Below are 18,786 nucleotides of genomic sequence, written 5' to 3' on the forward strand. Positions count from 1 at the left end.
CATAGGATACAGGTGCAGGCTGCAATTTTGGGTCAAATGAGCATAGTTAATGAGTTCAGTATGTTATAGTTCCTCTGGGAACATATCTCCCATGTTAGCTTATAACTGTATTTCTTAAAGAATAGCCTGTCAGTCCATTGGATCTTCTTGGCCCTGTGGAGGGGAAACATAGCGACTCCTTTTATGTGTGTGAGGAACCCCATTTTTCCCGGTTGCATGGGATAAGTTAGGTAGGGAAGAGGTAGATGCTGTTCTTCTACGTGCAGTTGTAGCTGCAGATGTTCCATCGATCAATTTAAGGTCAAGTAAGGCTTGTTGAAGTTCGTTCGGTGATCTACAGATGTGTTTGGTACCTTTGTAGCTGAAGCGTATGGAGAATGGAAAACCCCATTGGTATGTGATGTTATGACGTTGTAATTCCATCAAATGTGGTTTAATGGCACGTCTTTTAGAAATGGTTACTTGAGAGAGATCAGCAAAAATCTGAAAATTGTGACCCTGGAAGGTTAGGTTGTCTTTCTCTCTGGCTGCAATTAAGAGTTGTTCCTTTGTGCGATAAAAATGGAACTTTGCTATGATGTCACGTGGGGGTCCATCTGCTTTTTTAAGGCATGAGAGCTCTGTGCACCCTGTCCATTTCCAGCCTTTCAATCGGTATTCCTGGGTGCAATTCTTGGCATAATGCTGTTATTGTGGCAGATAAGTCAGTGATCGATTCAGATATGCCTCTGAATCGCAAATTGGACATTCTTGCACGGTTCTCATAATCTTCCAGTTTATTTTGTAGTGTAATGTTTTCTTCTTTAAGAAGATCTATTTCATTCAAGTATTCAAGTGTTGAGTTTTCTATTTCTTCAACTTTGATTTCCAGCGCAGCTGTGCGATCTCCCAATTCTCTGATTTCTTTAGTCAGATTAATGGTTATTTGTTCTGAGGTATTCTTTAATGCTTTGTTCAGCATCTTCTCAAATTGTTTCATAAGGCTTGGGGTGCAGTTAATTCATGTGAAGATTTCTGTGACAGAAATAATTCAGTATCAGATTCTTCTGAGGAGACTTGCTGAGACCGCTGTGTCTTTATGATTGTGTGCTGAGGTGACTGGCGCAATTTTCACTGCAGTCTTTGCCTGAGCGTCTCCTCTGGGGGTATTTTTAAACTTATTCTGGGCTTCCCCCAATACCATTTTTAGTCCAAATGATTCTCTCACCTCACAGGAATGTTCAGACAGAGTTTTTGTAAGAAATAATTTGGCGGGTTGTCTTTGTTTAGCGGTTCTCCTTCTTCACAGAACAGAGCTCTAGTGGGACATGTCCATTGAGCAAGACTCCGCCTCCTCTCTAATGCATTTTTTCATGCTTTTTGCAGAATCGCAGAACATTATTTTTAACATGGGTTCCTATTGAACACATTCACATCAATGCATTTTTGTGCCTCTGCATTTTTGGAAAGGGTCAGGGACTTTTTTCCCACAGCATGCAGTGTTTTGCATGTAATAGACTTCAATGACTCCCTTATGATGTCACAGATCTATCATGCGGGGGCAGGGCCTCTGGATGACATCATCAGATGGTCATGCCCCATAGTTATATAAGAAATGTGCAACATCGGAACGGACAAATTGGCGGGACGCAGAGTTGGAGGAGGATCTTTTTTTTTATATTCAGCAGGTCGGCGGTGGGAGTGGCGTCAGAGGAAGAAGACAGGAGGAAGAAGACTGGAGGAAGAAGACCTGAGGAAGAAGACATTTTTTATAAAGGACTTGTCAAAAACAGTTTCTTGTCTTTTGTCACACTGCACTACTTTTTTGGTGAATGGGTAGAGGTACAATGTACTCCATACTCATTCACATGGGGGGGCCGTGATCTGGGGGCCCCCTTATTAAAGGGGGATTCCAGATTGTGATAAGCCCCCTGCCCGTAGACCCCCACAACCAACAGCCAGGTTTGTGGGGAAGAGGCCCTTGTCCTCATAAACATGGGAACAAGGTGCTTTGGGGTGGGGGCATGCAGCCTGGTATGGTTCAGGGGAGAGGCTCACTCGTCCCCTCCCTTTCCTGACCTTTGGGGCGGCACGTTCAAATTTGGGGTCTGGTATGGATTTTGGGGGGGCCCGATGCCTTTTTCTTTTTTAATTTTGGCATAGGGGTGTCCCTTCCACATCCATACCAGACCTGAAGAGCCCTTGTCCCCATCAACATGCACCCCCCCATGTTGAGGGCATGCAGCCTGGTATGGTTCAGGAGCGGGGGCACTCGCTTGTCCCCTCCCTTTCCTGACCTGCGGAGCTGCATGTTCGGATTAGGGGTCTAGTATGGATTTTGGGGGGCCCCATGCCATTTTTTTATATTTTTGCGTGGGTGGGTGTCACCCCTTCACAGCCCTACCAGACCTGAAGAGCCTAGTATGGACCTAAGGGAGGGGGGGAGCCCACACCGTTTTTTTTTTTACAAATTTTTTTTTTTACATTGACCTGACATGTGATGACTCATCAGTTGTTAAGGATGTGACGGCTGACTTCCCAGCCCCCTTCTTAGTAACCGACTATATACAGTGAATGTAAAAAAAAAAAAAAAAAGCAGAGCGCAAATCGCAGTTAAAAAAACAGGGTTATAAAAATGCAGAAAGCACAGCAAAAAGCACTGCAAAAATGCTCAAAAACAACGTGAATAAATGTGAATCAAGTCTAAATAAGGATGCTGGACACTGACTACCTGGAGAACCCAGATGATATGCTTCTCACAGGTCTTGATGGCTTCCAGGGTTATCTCTCCTATTTGTATACCCCTAATTAAGTGTTCATTGATAATTGATTATATTTGTGTATTACTATTTGAAGGTTATGAAATGATCATATATGTGCTGCATCATGGGAATTACCATGCAAATGAAACAGTTTTTTCTCCGTGGCCAGGTGGTGGCCTTGCACCCCCACTGGACTAGAAACTTTGTACACTAACATCATCAAACTGGGCACTGTGCCCAGTGCAGCCACTCATAACAGCTTTTCTCTTACGTTCACCAACTGACACAGCTCCTTTCTTAGACCATAGGGTTGTTACGCTACCTTCAGGAGAGGACTAGGCATAACATGTTAACATGTGATAATAAAACTAGAACTTTCTAGTTCTGCCCAAGAGGCGGTCCCTTAGATAACACCCCCTCAGCCTGCTACTGCAGCTTCAGCTTCAGTTTGTTTCTGCCTAGTGAAGGAGAAGAACCTAGGAACCCTGCGGGCCCATCGGTCCGTGGATTTTTCTGCAGAAGCTTTGCTTTTTGCGCAAGATTAAAGATCCTGTGATCTGCTATCAACAGCTGACTGGGTGACAGGCTAGATACTCTTATCCTTGTAGTCTCCCCAGCCTGACCAGCGAGCATGTGCAGACCAGAGCTCCGCGCTGGGTCGACCACGACATGCCCCAGCTCCAGGGTGATGTCAGTCGGTGAGCGTATATATGCTCCGAGGCACACATATGACCTGGCTACTGATGTCTGCGTCACAGTGTGCCGGACCAGCAGCCACCCCGTACTGATCGGAGAGTGGGTCTGTGATGGAATGTCACCCAGCTCTTCTGGACTGGTAAGTACAGCTCTCCCTGCCTCGGTGTGGCTGAGCAGCTGAGCATTCCCTGGGAGGTCAATTCGGGGGTCCCTCACCTCCCTCTCTTCTCTCCCTGTCCCTATCTTCCCTCCCCCCTTCCCTGTGGGGGATGCTGCCTGGGCTGCTGAGCGGTGTGTGTGCCATAGATGGGCTCTCCTGGGGGGCTCTCATCTGGGGGGGACTGCGTTGATGGCTGTGCCCTGGATGTGTGTAGGTCTCTCCCTGGAGGTGTCTGGAGTCTGTGTCTGTTGATCGCTGTAGCACTGTTTCTCTGCCATTTCTCTGCCAGTTTTTTTCACTGTCCCTCATGGTATACAGTGCTTGGTGGCCATTTTTGGTTTGACCAGGGAGCAGTATGCTCTGTCTCCATCTTCCTGTAGTTCGGCAGCCATTTTCCCTGTGATTATGTCCTTTATACTGTATGCTCGACGACCACTTTCTTGAAGCCTGAACACGTTTTTTTCAGTTTCAGCGTAGGGTCAGCATGGCTTCAGAAACTGGTGTTTCTTCCCCCGAAATCCAGGCAACTGCAACCGGTTCGCCTGCAGATGCCTCTGGATGCTTTGTCGGCAGTCCTCAATTTGTTGGTTGCCAAGATGGAGGCGGCGTGTGGGCGCAAAGGTGGTAAAAAACGGTAACTACAATCCTTAGGTAACCCCTTAGGTAACTACAATCTGTCTGATCCACCTGGAAATGGTGGCCGCCGAGACCGCTATGCCTTTTTTTGGACCAGCCACCAAAACAAACAAGGAGTCTGACTTTTGAAAAAGGGAGTCGTAGCAGACAAATTCACCCTCAGAGTCCGAACCACGTCCAGGGAATGAAGGGTCACCTCCTTAGGATGTGTCGGCTTAGGACACAGAGATGGTAACAATCTTCAATGATGTGGCACGCCGAAACCACCTTCGGCAGAAAAGAAGGTTGTGGACGCAACACCACCTTATCCTTATGGATAACCAAAGTAATGGCCACTAGAAAACGGAAAATTTATGTCAAATACTTACCGTAATTTTCCTTTCCTGATGGACTCCATGGCAGCCTACGTGTGGGTTTAGTCCCGCCTCCATTACCCTATAGGATGACACTCCCATAAATCTTTGCTCCCTGCCAGAGGCCGTGTTCGGTAACTATCCTACTCCAGCCATTTGGGAGGGAACTCCTGCTGCCATGGAGTCCATCAGGAAAGGAAAATTACGGTAAGTATTTGACATAAATTTTCCGTTTTCCTGACAGACTCCATGGCAGCCTACGTGTGGGAAATAACTCGCCAAGACACACCCGGGTGGGCAAAAAGGCTGCTTAACAAAGATTTATTTGACACCTTCAACCGACAAAACTTTGACTCCAAAGTCAACTGAGGATAGAGCCGCCGGCTCAACACAATAATTAGACATAAAGGTGTGAATCGAAGACCATGAGGCCGCCCTGCAAATCACATCAGGAGCCACGTGGCGAGAGGCCGCCCACGAGATAGAAAGACTTCTGGTCGAATACGCCGACACCGCCTGAGGAGGAGCCAAGCCCCTTACTCTGTATGCCCACTGGATCGCTTGAACTATCCATGCCGCAATTGACCTGACTGATGCTCTAGTGCCCTTGTTCTTCCCACAGAACAGAACAAACAGGAAGTCCGACTGCCGGAATGGAGCTGTAGCTTCCAAATAGAGCTTTAATGAGCGCCCAACATCAAGAGGATGAATTTCCGAGGAATCCGAGGATCTGAATAAGGGTAGAGAGATTTCTTGATTTTCATGAAAAACCGAAGTGACCTTAGGGTTTGACCCCAACATTGGAACTGGGACCACTCTGTCCGGAAAAAAGTTAGAAAAGGCTCCTTGACTCCTAGAGCTTGAATCTCTGGTACTCGTTGGTGACCGCCACCAGGAATGCAGTTTTCAAGGTGAGTTCTCTGATGGAAAGAGCCTTACTGAGAAGAGAAAAAAATCCAGCACTAGAGGCAGATCCCATTTAAGGAATCTGGGCTTTCTCTGGGGTCTCAATCTTACTGCGCCTTTGAAGAACTGCTGGATAAGGGCATGCTTAGCCCACTGAACCCCTGTAAATGCGGAAATAGCCGAGACTTGAACCCGAAGGGAGCTAACTGATAAGGGTAAGTCCACGCTTGATTGCAGGAAACCCAAAACGTCTTGAACTGTGGGTAAAACGTAGGAACTGGTTCTGGAGGACACATAAGAAAAAGTTTTTGGTCCAAATCCGTTCATACACCTTATTAGTACTTCTTCTCCTTGCACTTAAGAGGGTGGAAATGGCTTCCTTAGGACACCCCAGTGCTTCCAGCCTTCCCCTCTCAAGAACCAGACCCTCAACTGAAGGTGAGCCGGACATGGATGGAGAATCGACCCCTGGGAGAGCAGGTCCCCTCCGGACGGAAGAGGAACTGGGTCCCGAAAGCTGAGGAGGGATAGGAGAGGAAACCAAGGCCTGTTGGGCCAATGCGGAATTATTGCCAACACCTCCACTTCTTCCCATCTGAGTCTCTTCAGGAACTGAAAGATAATTGGAATTGGAGGGAAGGTGTATGCCTTGTGGAACCACCACTGCTCTGATAGGGCATCTATCCCGTAGGCCTGCTGATCCTTGAACCTTAAATAAAACCTTGTTAGCTTCCTGTTGAAACAGGAGGCGAAGAGATCCACTTCTGGAGACATCCCCAGGGATAGAACCCACTGAAACACATCTTTGTGAAGGGTCCACTCGTTGTTGTCCAAGTGGACTTGTGATAGAAAGTCCGCTTGGACATTGAGAACTCCAGGCACATAAGCTGCTGTTAGGTTGGCCAGATTCCTCTGGGCCCAACGCATTATTGGATCCACTTCCCTCAGCAGAGACCGACTTCTGGTGCCCCCTTGCTTCCTTACTTATGCGACCGCAGTCGTATTGTCCAGCCTGAGGACTACGGATGCACTCATTACCAGATGCGGAAATGCCAACAGCGCTAGGAAGGCTGCTCGAAGTTCTAACACATTTGACACTATTCCCCGAGAGGGAAAGACCCCAAATGCCCTGAGCCACTTCCAATAGACAATGTGCCCCCCAGCCCTTGTTGCTGGCATCTGACGTTACTGAGATCCATTTGATTGGAAAAAGAGAGTGGCAATTCAATAGATTCTCCCGACGAAGCCACCAGAGGAGGGAACTTCTCATGGTCTGAGTAATCTCGCTGGACTGGACCTTTTCTCCCGACCATTGGCGAAGAAAACCCATTTGAAAGGGGCGCATCCTCCACTGTGCCCCCTTCACCATCGGTATAGTAGACACCATGGTGCCTATGATCTTTAGGCAATGAAGAGCCCTGAGACGAGACAAAGAGAGAGCGAGGTGGATCCTGTCCCGTACTACTGCAATCTTCTCCTCGGGCAGAGAGATGGTACCTTTTGCCGTATTGAACAGGGCGCCGAGGAACACGAGAGACTGTGTAGGAACTAACTGGCTTTTCTCTAAATTCAGGAGCCACCCGAATTCCTTGAGGGATGCGATGACTTGATCCCTGTGTTTCAAGAGACAATCCTTGTCCTGAGCAAGAAGAAGCAAATCGTCCAGGTAATGATGAATCCGGATTTTCCTGACTCTCAACAATGCTACGACTGCTAGAAGGACCTTCGAGAATGTGCGAGGAGAGGTTGACAGACCAAAAGGAAGGCAGGTAAACTGTAAATGAAGCTGGCCAATGGAGAAACGAAGAAACTGTTGGAACTCTGTGGCCACTGGGACGTGAAAATAGGCGTCTTTGAGGTCTATTGAGACAAGCCAGTCTCCTGGCTGCCCTGAATGTTGAATCGTGGACAGCGTTTCCATTTTGAATTTCTTATGAAGCGATTTAGACGCGTCAAGTCTATTACAGGTCTCCACGTACCGTTCTTTTTCTGGACCAGGAAAAGAGGGGAGTACATTCCCAAGCCGCGTTGATCGTCTGGAACAGGAATAGCGGCGCCTTGATCTTATGTAGGTTAGAAGAATTTGTCTTTTTTCTTCTGACTCTGGAAAGGATGTGGGAACACATTTGAGTTTGGGGACACTGCTGAACGACCACGTGTGCCCGGAGGAAACCGTCTTGACGGTCCAAAAGTCCTGGATCAAGGCCGCCCAGACGTGCCGAAAGCGGAACAAACAAGCTCCTACCCGGACCACCTGGACGGGCACGATCTCAAAAGGACTTAGTAGGCTCCTTTTCCCCCATCGAACTGCCTTTTGCGGATTTTTTGTGTCTGTCTGGACCTCTAAGATCTGGAAAATTCCGACCAGGCCTGTAAGTACGTGCCTCCCTGGCACGATCTTGACCCTGCTTTCTTGGGAACAATCTCCTTTGATTCTGCAGGCGCCTATCCTGGGGGAGAAATCCCAACCCAACCTACCCCCAGTGGCTCGAGTCATAGCACTATCCAGCTTTTTGCTGAAAAGGGAAGAACCATCAAAAGGAATATGGCACCAAACCTGCTTAGAAGCGGGATCGGCTAGCCAAGGACGGAGCCACAGGGCACGCTTGGCAATTACAGATGAGAGCATAACTCGAGCCACCAGTCGGATAATATCGATCGAGGCCTCTCCTAAGAAGGCTGAAGCCAGTCTTAGTTCTTGAATGGGAGAACTCTTGGCCAGATCTTCAGAAACATTCCTGAGTGTTTCATCAACACTATCGGACCAAACTTCGATCGCTCTAGACAGAGCCGCTAAGGCCAGGGTCGGCTTAAAGGCCATGCCAGCCGTAAGATAGATCCTCTTCAGGTCAGAATCAAATCTCCTATCCAGAGCGTCCTTACCTTAGAAGGGTAAAGTCTCTGAATTTTAGATAGAAGAGAATTCTTTTTCTCTACCTTACTCCAATCATCCGAGATCACTTCTCCCAACTCTGAGAGGAAAGGGAAGCTAATACGCTCCTTCTTTAACTGCTTAAAAAACTCTCTTTGTTTCGCCGGGGCCACTACCGGCTCCTCCCAGTTCAGTGTTTCCTTGATAGCTTTGACCAAGGGAGGGAGCAGGGCAAAGTCAAAACCCGAACTAGACTCTTCCTCCTCAGATTCACTCTCTGAGAGGACAGCAGACGGGTGGCTAGGCAACGAGGAATCCCATGTGTCCTGGGCCTGAGCATCACTCCCCGGAGACCTTGGAGACTCTATGGGAGACAACTGGGGGGCTTCAAATTTCTTTAGACTGTCCTTGACCAATCTTTCCACCATAGACTTCAGCTGTTGGTCAGAGTCACTCCTTTCACCTGTCGCTTTAACATAACAGGCATCACAAAGGAACTTGTCAGCAGGAACCTGCGTCCTGCATCCCCAGCATAAACCTTCAGCTGCGTTACCTGGGCAGGCTGTTGAAGGGCGGGAAGATTCCCGGCTATGGAGACTGGTTCTCACAGGAGAATCATGTCGTCTGGATCTGGAAGAGGAATGCCGGCGGTGGGATTTAGACGAATCACTTCCTCGGTGAGAACTCCGTCGCTGAGTAGACCTAGAAGGGCTGAAAAAGGGAAAAACCCAGCAGTGTTAGTGGAACATTCCCTAATGTTCCACTGTCGCCACCCCCCCCGGCAGGTAACCCAAAAAAACAAGTACCTTCTCCGAGAGGGCTGGCCACTAGCAGGCGGTGAGGTATCCAAAGGATCCATCAGGGCTGGAGATAACACAGCCTCAATTAAACCCAGAAAACAGCTGAGGAGGCAGAGATAAACTGACCTTAACAGAGACACATACCTAATGCTGAGAAACCAGGGCTCAGGAATGGCACTGCAGGCTTTACAAGTATCCTAGAATCACTGCAAGTTGTTTTCTGTTTTTAAAACTGCCGCCTTAATGACGTCACGAATTTCGTCATAAAAATGCTAGTGCGCATGCGCGAAGCCCGCAACGCGCATGCGCGAACCAAGCCTCGTCCTCGCACCGGTCTCGCGCATGCGCAAAACGACCGAGCGGCGAACGAGGAAGTAACTGGGCGGCTGGAACGCAAGGAAACCAGCCGCCCAGCAAGCCAGATACAGCGCTGTGCGGTGTATGGAGAAAGAAAAGCCACTGCAAAACAGCAAAGAAACATACAGAACTGACACAGAAAGGCTGCCATGGAAAAAACAAACAGCTCACCACTCCTGTAGACGGACACCAGCCGAGGTAGGTCCCCACACATGCCGGACTTCTGGGAGGAGGGGGGGGGGGGCGAAAGTCACCTGCTAGTAGCTAGGCTCACGACTAATCACGCGGCTTCACCTGTCAGTGACCAGGCATACACCTCTTCAGCGCCTCTTCCATATGCCCCTTTTCCATACTCCGCTAGTAGCTAGAGCTTATTGGAAATATACGACTCCAAGTCGCTCGGCCGGTCCGTATCGCAGAAAAAAATGCAAGTCTTCAGGGTAAAAAGACACATGTTAGGTCCTATGGAGGAGGACAAAAAAAGAACACGGCCTCTGGCAGGGAGCAAAGATTTATGGGAGTGTCGTCCTATAGGGTAATGGAGGCGGGACTAAACCCACACGTAGGCTGCCATGGAGTCTGTCAGGAAAGACCACTTTCTGGGAAAGAGTCAACAGAGGGATCTCCAAGTATTTTCAAATGCGGGACTAAACCCACACGTAGGCTGCCATGGAGTCTGTCAGGAAAGACCACTTTCTGGGAAAGAGTCAACAGAGGGATCTCCAAGTATTTTCAAATGGCGGTTTTTGAAGTGCCGATAACACCAGGTTCAGATCCCACGGAGGTAACGGTGGACGCACCGGAGGAACTACATGTCGGACCCCTTGAACAAAAGTGCTCACTAGAGAGTGAGATGCTAGGGGTCACTGAAAAAAGACAGCCAAAGCTGATATTTGTCCCTTAATGGTTCTTAAAGCCAATTTCTGGTCTACTCCTTGCTGTAGAAACAGCAGGATCCTGGATATAGAATAACCTTTCTCCTCACACATGGAGATGTAGGCCTTCCAGGTACGATGATATATCTTTTGAGAAGAAGATTTCCGTGCTCGCAACATAGTTGGAATCACCGAGTCCGAAAGACCCCGGTTCCTCAACACCTGGCTCTCAATAGCCATGCCGTTAAAACTAGCGATGGTAAAGCAGGATGGAGAATCGGACCTCGAGACAGAAGTTCCTCCCGTAACGGCAGTCACCATGGGGCGTCTGCCACCAGGCCCACTAGGTCTGCGTACCAGGGATGCTGGGGCCAATCTGGAGCAATCAGTATTACTGGAATCCCCTCGGCCTCCACTCTGGAGCAGACGTTGTAACAGTTTCAGCGGAGGAAAGGCATAGTCTGACGCGTCTGCCCAAGGATCTCTTGTCCTGGACAAGAAATTTTTGGCACCTTACGATTGAGACGGGAGGCCAGAAGATCCACATCTGGTGTGCCATATTGCAGGCACAGTAGCTTGAACACCTCCAGATGCAACGCCCATTCCCCTGGGTCCAGCATCTGGCGACTTATGTAGTCCACTTGCCATTTCTCCACTCCCAGGATGTAAATGGCCGACAGGGCTGTTACATGTTGCTCTGCCCACTGAAGGATGTGAGCGACCTCCCGTGCGGCGCCCAAGCTTCTTGTTCCTCCTTGGTGATTGATGTATGCCACCGCCATGGCGTTGTCTGACTGGATCCTGATTAGACGCCCTTGAAGTCTTATCGACCATGTGGAGAGACAGAGCCTGATCGCTCTCAGCTCGAGCAGATTGATCGGCAACTTGGATTCCTCCACGACCAGAGGCCCTGGGTCGACTGAACTGCCATTACTCCACCCCAGCCAGTCAGGCTAGGTCCGTTGTGATCTCTGTCCATTTCAGAGGTAGGAACGACTTCCCGGACTGAAGTGCCGGGGATATCAGCCACCAGAGCAGGAAATCCCGGACTAACTAGCTCACCTGAATCTGCCGATCCAGGGACAACGGAGATTTGTCCCACTTTGTCAAAATCTCCTTCTGCACAACTCTGGTGTGAAACTGGGCATATAGTACTGCCTCCACCATGAGTCCCAGGACTCGCATGCAGAAATGTTGCGACGACCACCTGCGGTTCATCAGCAGTTTTACCGTGGCTCTGAGAGTCTGCAGCTTGTCTGAAGGGAGAAATACTCTCGCTTCCGTGGAGTCCAGCAGTAAGCCTCGGAACTCCAAACGGTGAGTTGGTAAATCACAACTTCTCTAGGTTCAACAGCCACCCAAATTTCTGCAGGGTCTGCATTGTGATCGCCACATCCACATCCAGGGCCGCGTCACAAATGTACTTAAGGCCTTGCACTAATTGGTCTTCTAGTTCCATGCAGACAGGAGAGGCCTGTTGCTATCCCAATTTGCAGTGCAAAAGTTTTGCCCACTCAGTGTCTGAGACACAAGTGCGGATGCCAGTACTGGTCGCATAGTGGACTCCACAACCATGAACAAGGAACGAGCCACTGCCTCTGCCTTTCTGTCCATGGGATCTTTAAAGGCAGGAGTCCCCTCTACCGGAATCGTGGTTATTTTGTTTAACCTAAATACTGGGGACCGAAAAGGTTCGTTGTGGTCGACCCCATTTTTTGTAAATGAACTTATTGAAATAAGTCAGATACTGGAACACCTTAGGTGTACGAGCTGGCTTACAGGACCCAAAAGGGACCTCTACATCAGCAGAGGGATCTGCTGACTCCTGAATTTTCAGGGTATCATGCACATCTGTGTTAAGTGCTCCAACAAGTGCTTTGTCGCTCACGGACTCGGACGGGGACTCATCCTCACTGTCCAATCGGGCCTGGTCAGCGTCATCTGAAATGACAGAACAGGGGTCACCAGCCTCAGCAGGGCCCAAGTCTGCGTCACAGCTCTCCTCAGAGAACTGGGGGCAGGGGCCATTTTTTTACCACCTTTGCACCCATACACTGCCTCCATCTTGGCAACGAACGCATTGAGGACCGCCGACAAAGCGTCCAGAGGCACTGCACTGAATGCAGGTGTACCGGTTGAAATTGCCTGTATTTCGGGGGAACAAATACCAGTTTCTGAAGCCATGCTGACCCTACGCTATCTGCCACCTGTTGGGGACTTAGGACAGTGATGGTCTCACCCTCCAAACTGCTGCTGGCTGAGGGGCTCTACCCGCAGGACTCACCACACTGACAGAGTTCTGCACCATCGGGCTAAGAGTCCCTGTGTCCTGTGTCAGCTCCCAGATGTATAGGAGACCCCACCGCGCTGTGTAGAGCTGCTCTGAATGGCGCTGAAACTGAAAATATTTGTTCAGGCTTCAAGAAAAGGGCCGCCGAGTGTCCAGTATAAAGCACATAATCACAGGGAAAATGGCCGCTGAACTACAGGAAGAGGGAGACAGAGCATGCTGCTCCCTGGTCACACCAAAAATGCCCGTCGAGCACTGTATACCAGTGAAAAAACAGGAAGAGAAATGGCGGGGAAACAGTGCTACAGCAATAAGCAGACACAGCCTCCAGACACCTCCAGGGAGAGACCTACGTACGTCCAGGGCACAGCCATCCAGCGCAGCCCCCCCTAGGTGAGAGCCCCTGTTTATAGCACACACACCGCTCAGCAGCCCATGAAGCATCCCCTACAAGGAAGGGGGAGGGAGGGAAGATAGGGAACAGAGAGAGAAGAGCGGGAGGTGAGGGACCCCCAAATCGACCTCCCAGGGAATAACCAGCTGCTCAGCCCCACTGAGGCAGGGAGAGCTGTACTTACCAGTCCTGAAGAGCTGGGAGACATTCCATCACAGACCCACTCTCCGATCAGTACAGGGTGGCTGCTGGCCCGGCACACTGTGACGCAGACATCGGTAGCCAGGTCATATGTGTGCCCCAGAGCATATACGCTCATCGACTGCCCCTGGAGCTGGGGCATGTCATGGCCGACCCAATGCGGAACTCTGGCCTGCACACGCTTGCTGGCCAGGCTGGGGAGACTACAAGGATAAGAGTATCCAGCCTGTCACCCAGCCGGCTGTTGATAGCAGATCGCAGGATGTTTAATCTTGTGCAAAAAACAAAGCTTCTGCTGAAAAATCCATGGACCGATGGGCTCACAGGTTCCTAGGTCCTTCTCCTTCACTAAGCAGAAAAAAACTGAAGCTGCAGTAGCAGGCTGAGGGGTTGTTACCTAAGGGACTGCCCCTTGGGCAGAACTAGAAAGTTCTAGTTTTATTATAACATGTTAACATGTCATGCCTAGTCCTCTCCTGAAGGTGGTGTAACAACCCAATGGTCTAAGAAAGGAGCTGTGTCAGTCGGTGAACTACAGAGAAAAGGATTTTAAGGTGAGTACAATAAATCCTATTTTTTTGGTTGGTATTTTTATTGGTTGAAATAGATGTACTTTTTTCAACCAGACTAACTATGTAACAGCTTTTACTGTTGCTGCCTCAGATGCACTGACAGTAGTTTTATGAAATTCTCATACACCTGGATGCATCTTCCTATTGCACACTCACATTGTAAATTGCTCAGTATTGTGGGGGGGGGGGGAGTCCTGTATGTTGAGATAAGCAGGGACTGCCTTACATTGATTGAGACACCTCTAAATATTTTACCCATGTCACCTCTTCCAGGTGTGCTCTTATTTTCCTATTAAACCCTTTCCAGGCCATATTTCAACTCTGCCCCTTGGCATATGCAACTTGTTTCTCAGTGGGCAGATCAAAAACCCCTCTTACCAGACAGAGTATTCATATGTTCCTTAGTTTTTCATATATCATATTTGTGTAGTAATGTTTAAGTATTACTGCAATGTTACATGTGTGCACCAGTGTGGAGGGAGCTGCTGTAGTCAATTAGATATTGCCCTTGGGCTGGGTGGTGGTTTCTTTGCTCCTACAGGATCAGAGACTCTTAGGCCCGATTCACATCTATGCATGTTGCTTTGAGCATTTCTGCAGTTCTTTTAGCGCTGCTTGCCGTGTTTTTGCCGTGCCTTGCATTTTTTTTTACAGTGTGGTTGCTTAGCTACCAGCTATATACAGTGTAAAAAAAGGGAAAAAAAAGACAAAAAAAACGCAAATCGCTGTAAAAACTCGGTATTTGCGTTTTGGATGCAGGTCAATTGACTTCTATTACATGCAAAATGCAGCGTCCCGACCCTTTCCAAAAACGCAGAGGCAAAAAAATGCATTGATGTGAACATATTCCATAGGAACCCATGTTAAAAAATGTCCCTGCATTTCTGCAAAAAGCATCAAAAAACGCATTAGTGTGAATGAAGCCTTAGACTCCATTCACACAGGGGCAACACGACTTCCAGCAAGACTTTTGGAGGCAACTTGGACACGACTTGAGTATGAATAACAGCGCAACTTGGAGTGACTTCAACACGACTTGGGGCAACTTTAAGTCGCCCCAGCCCAGGCGACTTTGGCAGTGGCCAATCAGAGAATAATCAGCTCTCGAGGGGGGAATTCCACGCCAAATTTTAAATAAAAAAACGGCGTGGGGGTCCCCCCAAAATCCATAGCAGACCCTTATCTGAGCACGCAGCCTGGCCGGTCAGGAAAGAGGGTGGGGACGAGCGAGCGCATGTTGATGAGGACAAGGGCCTCATCCCGATAACCCTGGCCATTGATTGTCGAGGCCTGCAGGCGGGGGGATTATCAGAATCCAGGAGCCCCTTTTAATAAGGGGGCCCCCAGATCCAGGCCCCCCACCCTATGTGAATGAGTAAGGGGTACATCGTACCCCTACCCATTCACATGGGGGAAAAAGTATCAATAAAAAAAAAAAACAGAACACAGGTTTTTAAAGTAATTTATTAATCAGCTGCGGGGTCTTCTTTCGACGTCGGGGGTTCTTATTCTGACTCCTCCGCTCTGTTAGGCCTCTTCTTCCGCTCTCCGGCGTGGTCTCCCGCTCTCCAGCGTCTTCTCCCGTGCTCCTCCGCTATCTTCTTGCAGCTCTTTTACTAGTGGAGGAGCCCGGTCTCCTCCGTCCTTCTTACCTCTTCTCTCTTCTTTCTTCTTCCGATGTTGACACAATGCTCTCTTCCGCTGTAATGGCCTGTGAGATGTGCATGGCGACTTATAAGTTTGGGGCGTGGTCACCGAGTTATGCTTGGACTGTGATGTTATAAGGGGCGGGGTTCCACCCCCTTTCCTGACAGGCTGCGTGCTCGGATAAGGGTCTGGTATGGATTTTGGAGGGACCCCCACGGCGTTTTTTCAGTGTAGGGGGTTCCCCTTAAAATCCATACCAGACCTAAGGGCCTGGTATGCTTCTGGAAGGGGAACCCATGCCTTTTTTTTAATTTAAAATTTGGTGTGGAGTTCCCCCTCAACAGCTGATTATTCTGTGAGAGAGGCAACATTGTCACTTCAATATAGATGGAGATCAGATTTGGAGGCGACTTCCATTGAAATCAATTGGTGCAAGTCGCCTAGAAGTTGGATTGAAGTAGTACAGGAACCTTTTCTGAAGTCAGAGCGACTTCAGTAGTGTGTATTAAGATGGCTCTCATTCACTTACATTGATTTTTACATGTAGCGCTACTTGAGGTGACAAGGGCGACTTGGGGCGACTTGAAGTCAGATCCAAAGTTGCCCCTGTGTGAATAGAGTCTCAATGCCATCAAACCTCAGGAGGCAGGCACCCCAGTAGTCTATATATACTTCAATACCCTATCCAATCATGTAGCTCCTTTCCAAATTGTCCACTATAAAGGGTAGAACCCTGATTTTTATTGGGGTAACCCACGTATATTAGTTGTATGTTAGTTTGTTAAGGAAACATATAAATAGGAACATTTATAAACTTGAATATGTCTTAAGGTTCAAACAACTTTTTGCAGCATTTCAATTTTTCACTTTTAACTTTCAGCTTAGTTTTCAAAGAAAAATTGGAGTTTTGTACTGTAAGAGTGGACAAGCTACTGAAGAAGAAATGTATAACAATGAGACAGCTGGACCAGCTTTTAAGGAGTTTTTGAGCCTTCTAGGGGATGAAATCAGACTGAAGGGGTTTGACAAATATCGTGCACAGCTGGACAATAAAAGTAAGTGATTTTTTTTCCCCCGAAGCTAGGCAAATTTTTACACAAGAAAAATATTTGACAGTCTTCCAATTTAAGGCTTTTGATGCCTACTGCAATCCCCTCTTTTACCAGACCAATGGGTATTATACACTCACTTCTGTAAAATCCCTGCATGCCATAAGAAGCACTCTCACTCAACCCAATGGAAGCACAACAAGACTTGGCCTTTACCCATTCAGTACAATGAATGAAATAATAAACAATGAAATTGGCGCTGTTACTTTACTAATGCACACCTGTAAAGAAGAGAGTGAATATCTACCTCTCCTACAGACAGCTCTATTGAAAACTGCTCTGATCCTGATAAATTGTCCTCCCTGAAGTCCACTAGGTTTAACAATGCTGAGAACAGAAAGTCTGAGAGCTGCTCCCTAGCATGAAACACCTCCATCCCTATATTGTATAAAAAAGCAAAAATCCGCCCAGGGGACTTTAAAGAGGAGCTGCACAAAAAAAAAAAATATTAAAAGCCAGCAGCTACTAATATTGCAGCTGCTGACTTTTAATAATATCACACTTACCTGTCCCAGGTTCCAGCGATGTCGGCGGCAGATGACGAGCTATCGCTCGTCTCGCTGCAGCCACCGCCGCCATCCTCTGTCAGGGAATCGGGAAGTGAAGGAAGAGGGCTTCACTGCCCGGTTCCCTACTGCGCATGCGCGAGTCGCGCTGCGCTGGTTCCCCGCTGTGTCTCTGGGAACTGTGTGTTTCCCAGAACACAACGGGGGGCGGAGCCATGCGGCGGTCTGGCCGGAAGTGGGTGCAGTTACCTGGATTATCCAGGTAACTGCACCCCCCTCCCCCCCGAAAGGTGCCGATTGTGGCACCGGAGGGGGGGAGGGATAATACTAGCGGAACTTCCTCTTTAGGGTGAAGAACCGCTTTAAATGAAGTGTCCATGGTGATCGCAGGTAAATAAAATGTAACAGTATAAAAAAGTAACAAAGTTTATTGAAGTATTAAAACTCTCTTCTAGTGCAAGGCATGAACATAGGTGGAAAATTCACGAGTACAGCAACATAACATAATGGTTCTCTAAACATAATAATAAAGAGCATCTCCCCGGGAGCTGAAGGGTCAAAGACCAAAGCAAGGATTGGATTAGAAAAATGCATGAATCTTTTGTGAATGTTGAAAACATCAGCTAATGGATTATGTATCCAAACAGCCCAGAAATCTGTTTGCACATTTGTGATTCTCCTTGTGAACACTTCAATTCTGTATGAACTATATGACAGAAATTTTTGAGCATGCTGACAGATTTTGCTAAACTTTATATATTTCAGGACTTTGCTAATTTGTTTGAATGATTGTAAAACTTGTATAGCATTTAACCAATATTATAGGAACACACTGATATATACATAGAATTCCATCTCAATGTTAAAATCACAAATATTTTATAACCTCTAGCACTTTCATTGTTCACAGCTGACAGCACGGGTACTCACTCTCTCTATACTCGTTATCAAGATTATGAGATCATGTTTCATGTATCAACAATGCTTCCATTTACTGCAAGCAACAGTCAACAGGTAACCAAAGAAAAGAAGCATCAGCAACAAATTTCTCAGGCGATTGCTTACTTTTCATGTTATAACTGATAATCTAATCACATTATGTGGACAGTAAGCCATCATTTATATCACATTCATGTTTCTGTCTTTATGTTGTTGGAAGCATTTTATTGTACTTTTTGTGTACATACCCTAAAACGCATGCATATTTTAATTCCTTTTTTTTTAGTTTTATTGAGGTGCTAAACAGACCTTAGAAAGTTATTATACATAATATAACATACTAGGGTCTATGTTTTTACACCAGTTCTTCATCTACAGACTATTGGGTTGGTAAAAAATAAAGAGATTTCAAACTCTTTTGTTTAGATGTAGCGTGTAACAATGTTCTGTATTTAAAATGTGGACCTTTTTGTGTGCTGGGTTTAGCTGATGATGCATCCACATATGGCAATATTCAAGTTCATATTCATTCGGCTTCCTGCACAAGGGGGAAGTAAGAGAGCCATCCAGAGTACATTTAGGTTGTACAGCTTGCTGCCAGCAGCCTGTCAAGATCAACGACAGACTGAAATATGCAGATGTTTTATACAGTAATATGCACATGAAGTAACTTTACCCAAGTACCACTTGCATGTATATCTTCATACAGCAGCTGCATATTTCAGCCTGTCA

General features: G+C 47.7%; 1 protein-coding gene across 2 annotated transcripts in view; it reads left to right on the forward strand.

The window, feature by feature from the left end:
• The window catches only part of SIPA1 (signal-induced proliferation-associated 1), a 494,221-nt gene that overhangs the window by 205,081 nt on the left and 270,354 nt on the right, over positions 1-18,786 (forward strand). For both annotated transcript variants that reach the window (XM_077456982.1, XM_077456990.1), the window contains exons 5-6: positions 16,381-16,555; positions 18,026-18,129. In XM_077456982.1, the coding sequence (XP_077313108.1) occupies positions 16,381-16,555; positions 18,026-18,129 (279 nt within the window). The remainder of the gene's footprint in view (positions 1-16,380; positions 16,556-18,025; positions 18,130-18,786) is intronic.

This window comes from Lithobates pipiens, unplaced genomic scaffold (assembly GCF_037356315.1).
Source record: "Lithobates pipiens isolate NorthernLeopardFrog02 unplaced genomic scaffold, aLitPip1_a1.2 Scaffold_10, whole genome shotgun sequence".
NCBI lineage: Eukaryota > Metazoa > Chordata > Amphibia > Anura > Ranidae > Lithobates > Lithobates pipiens.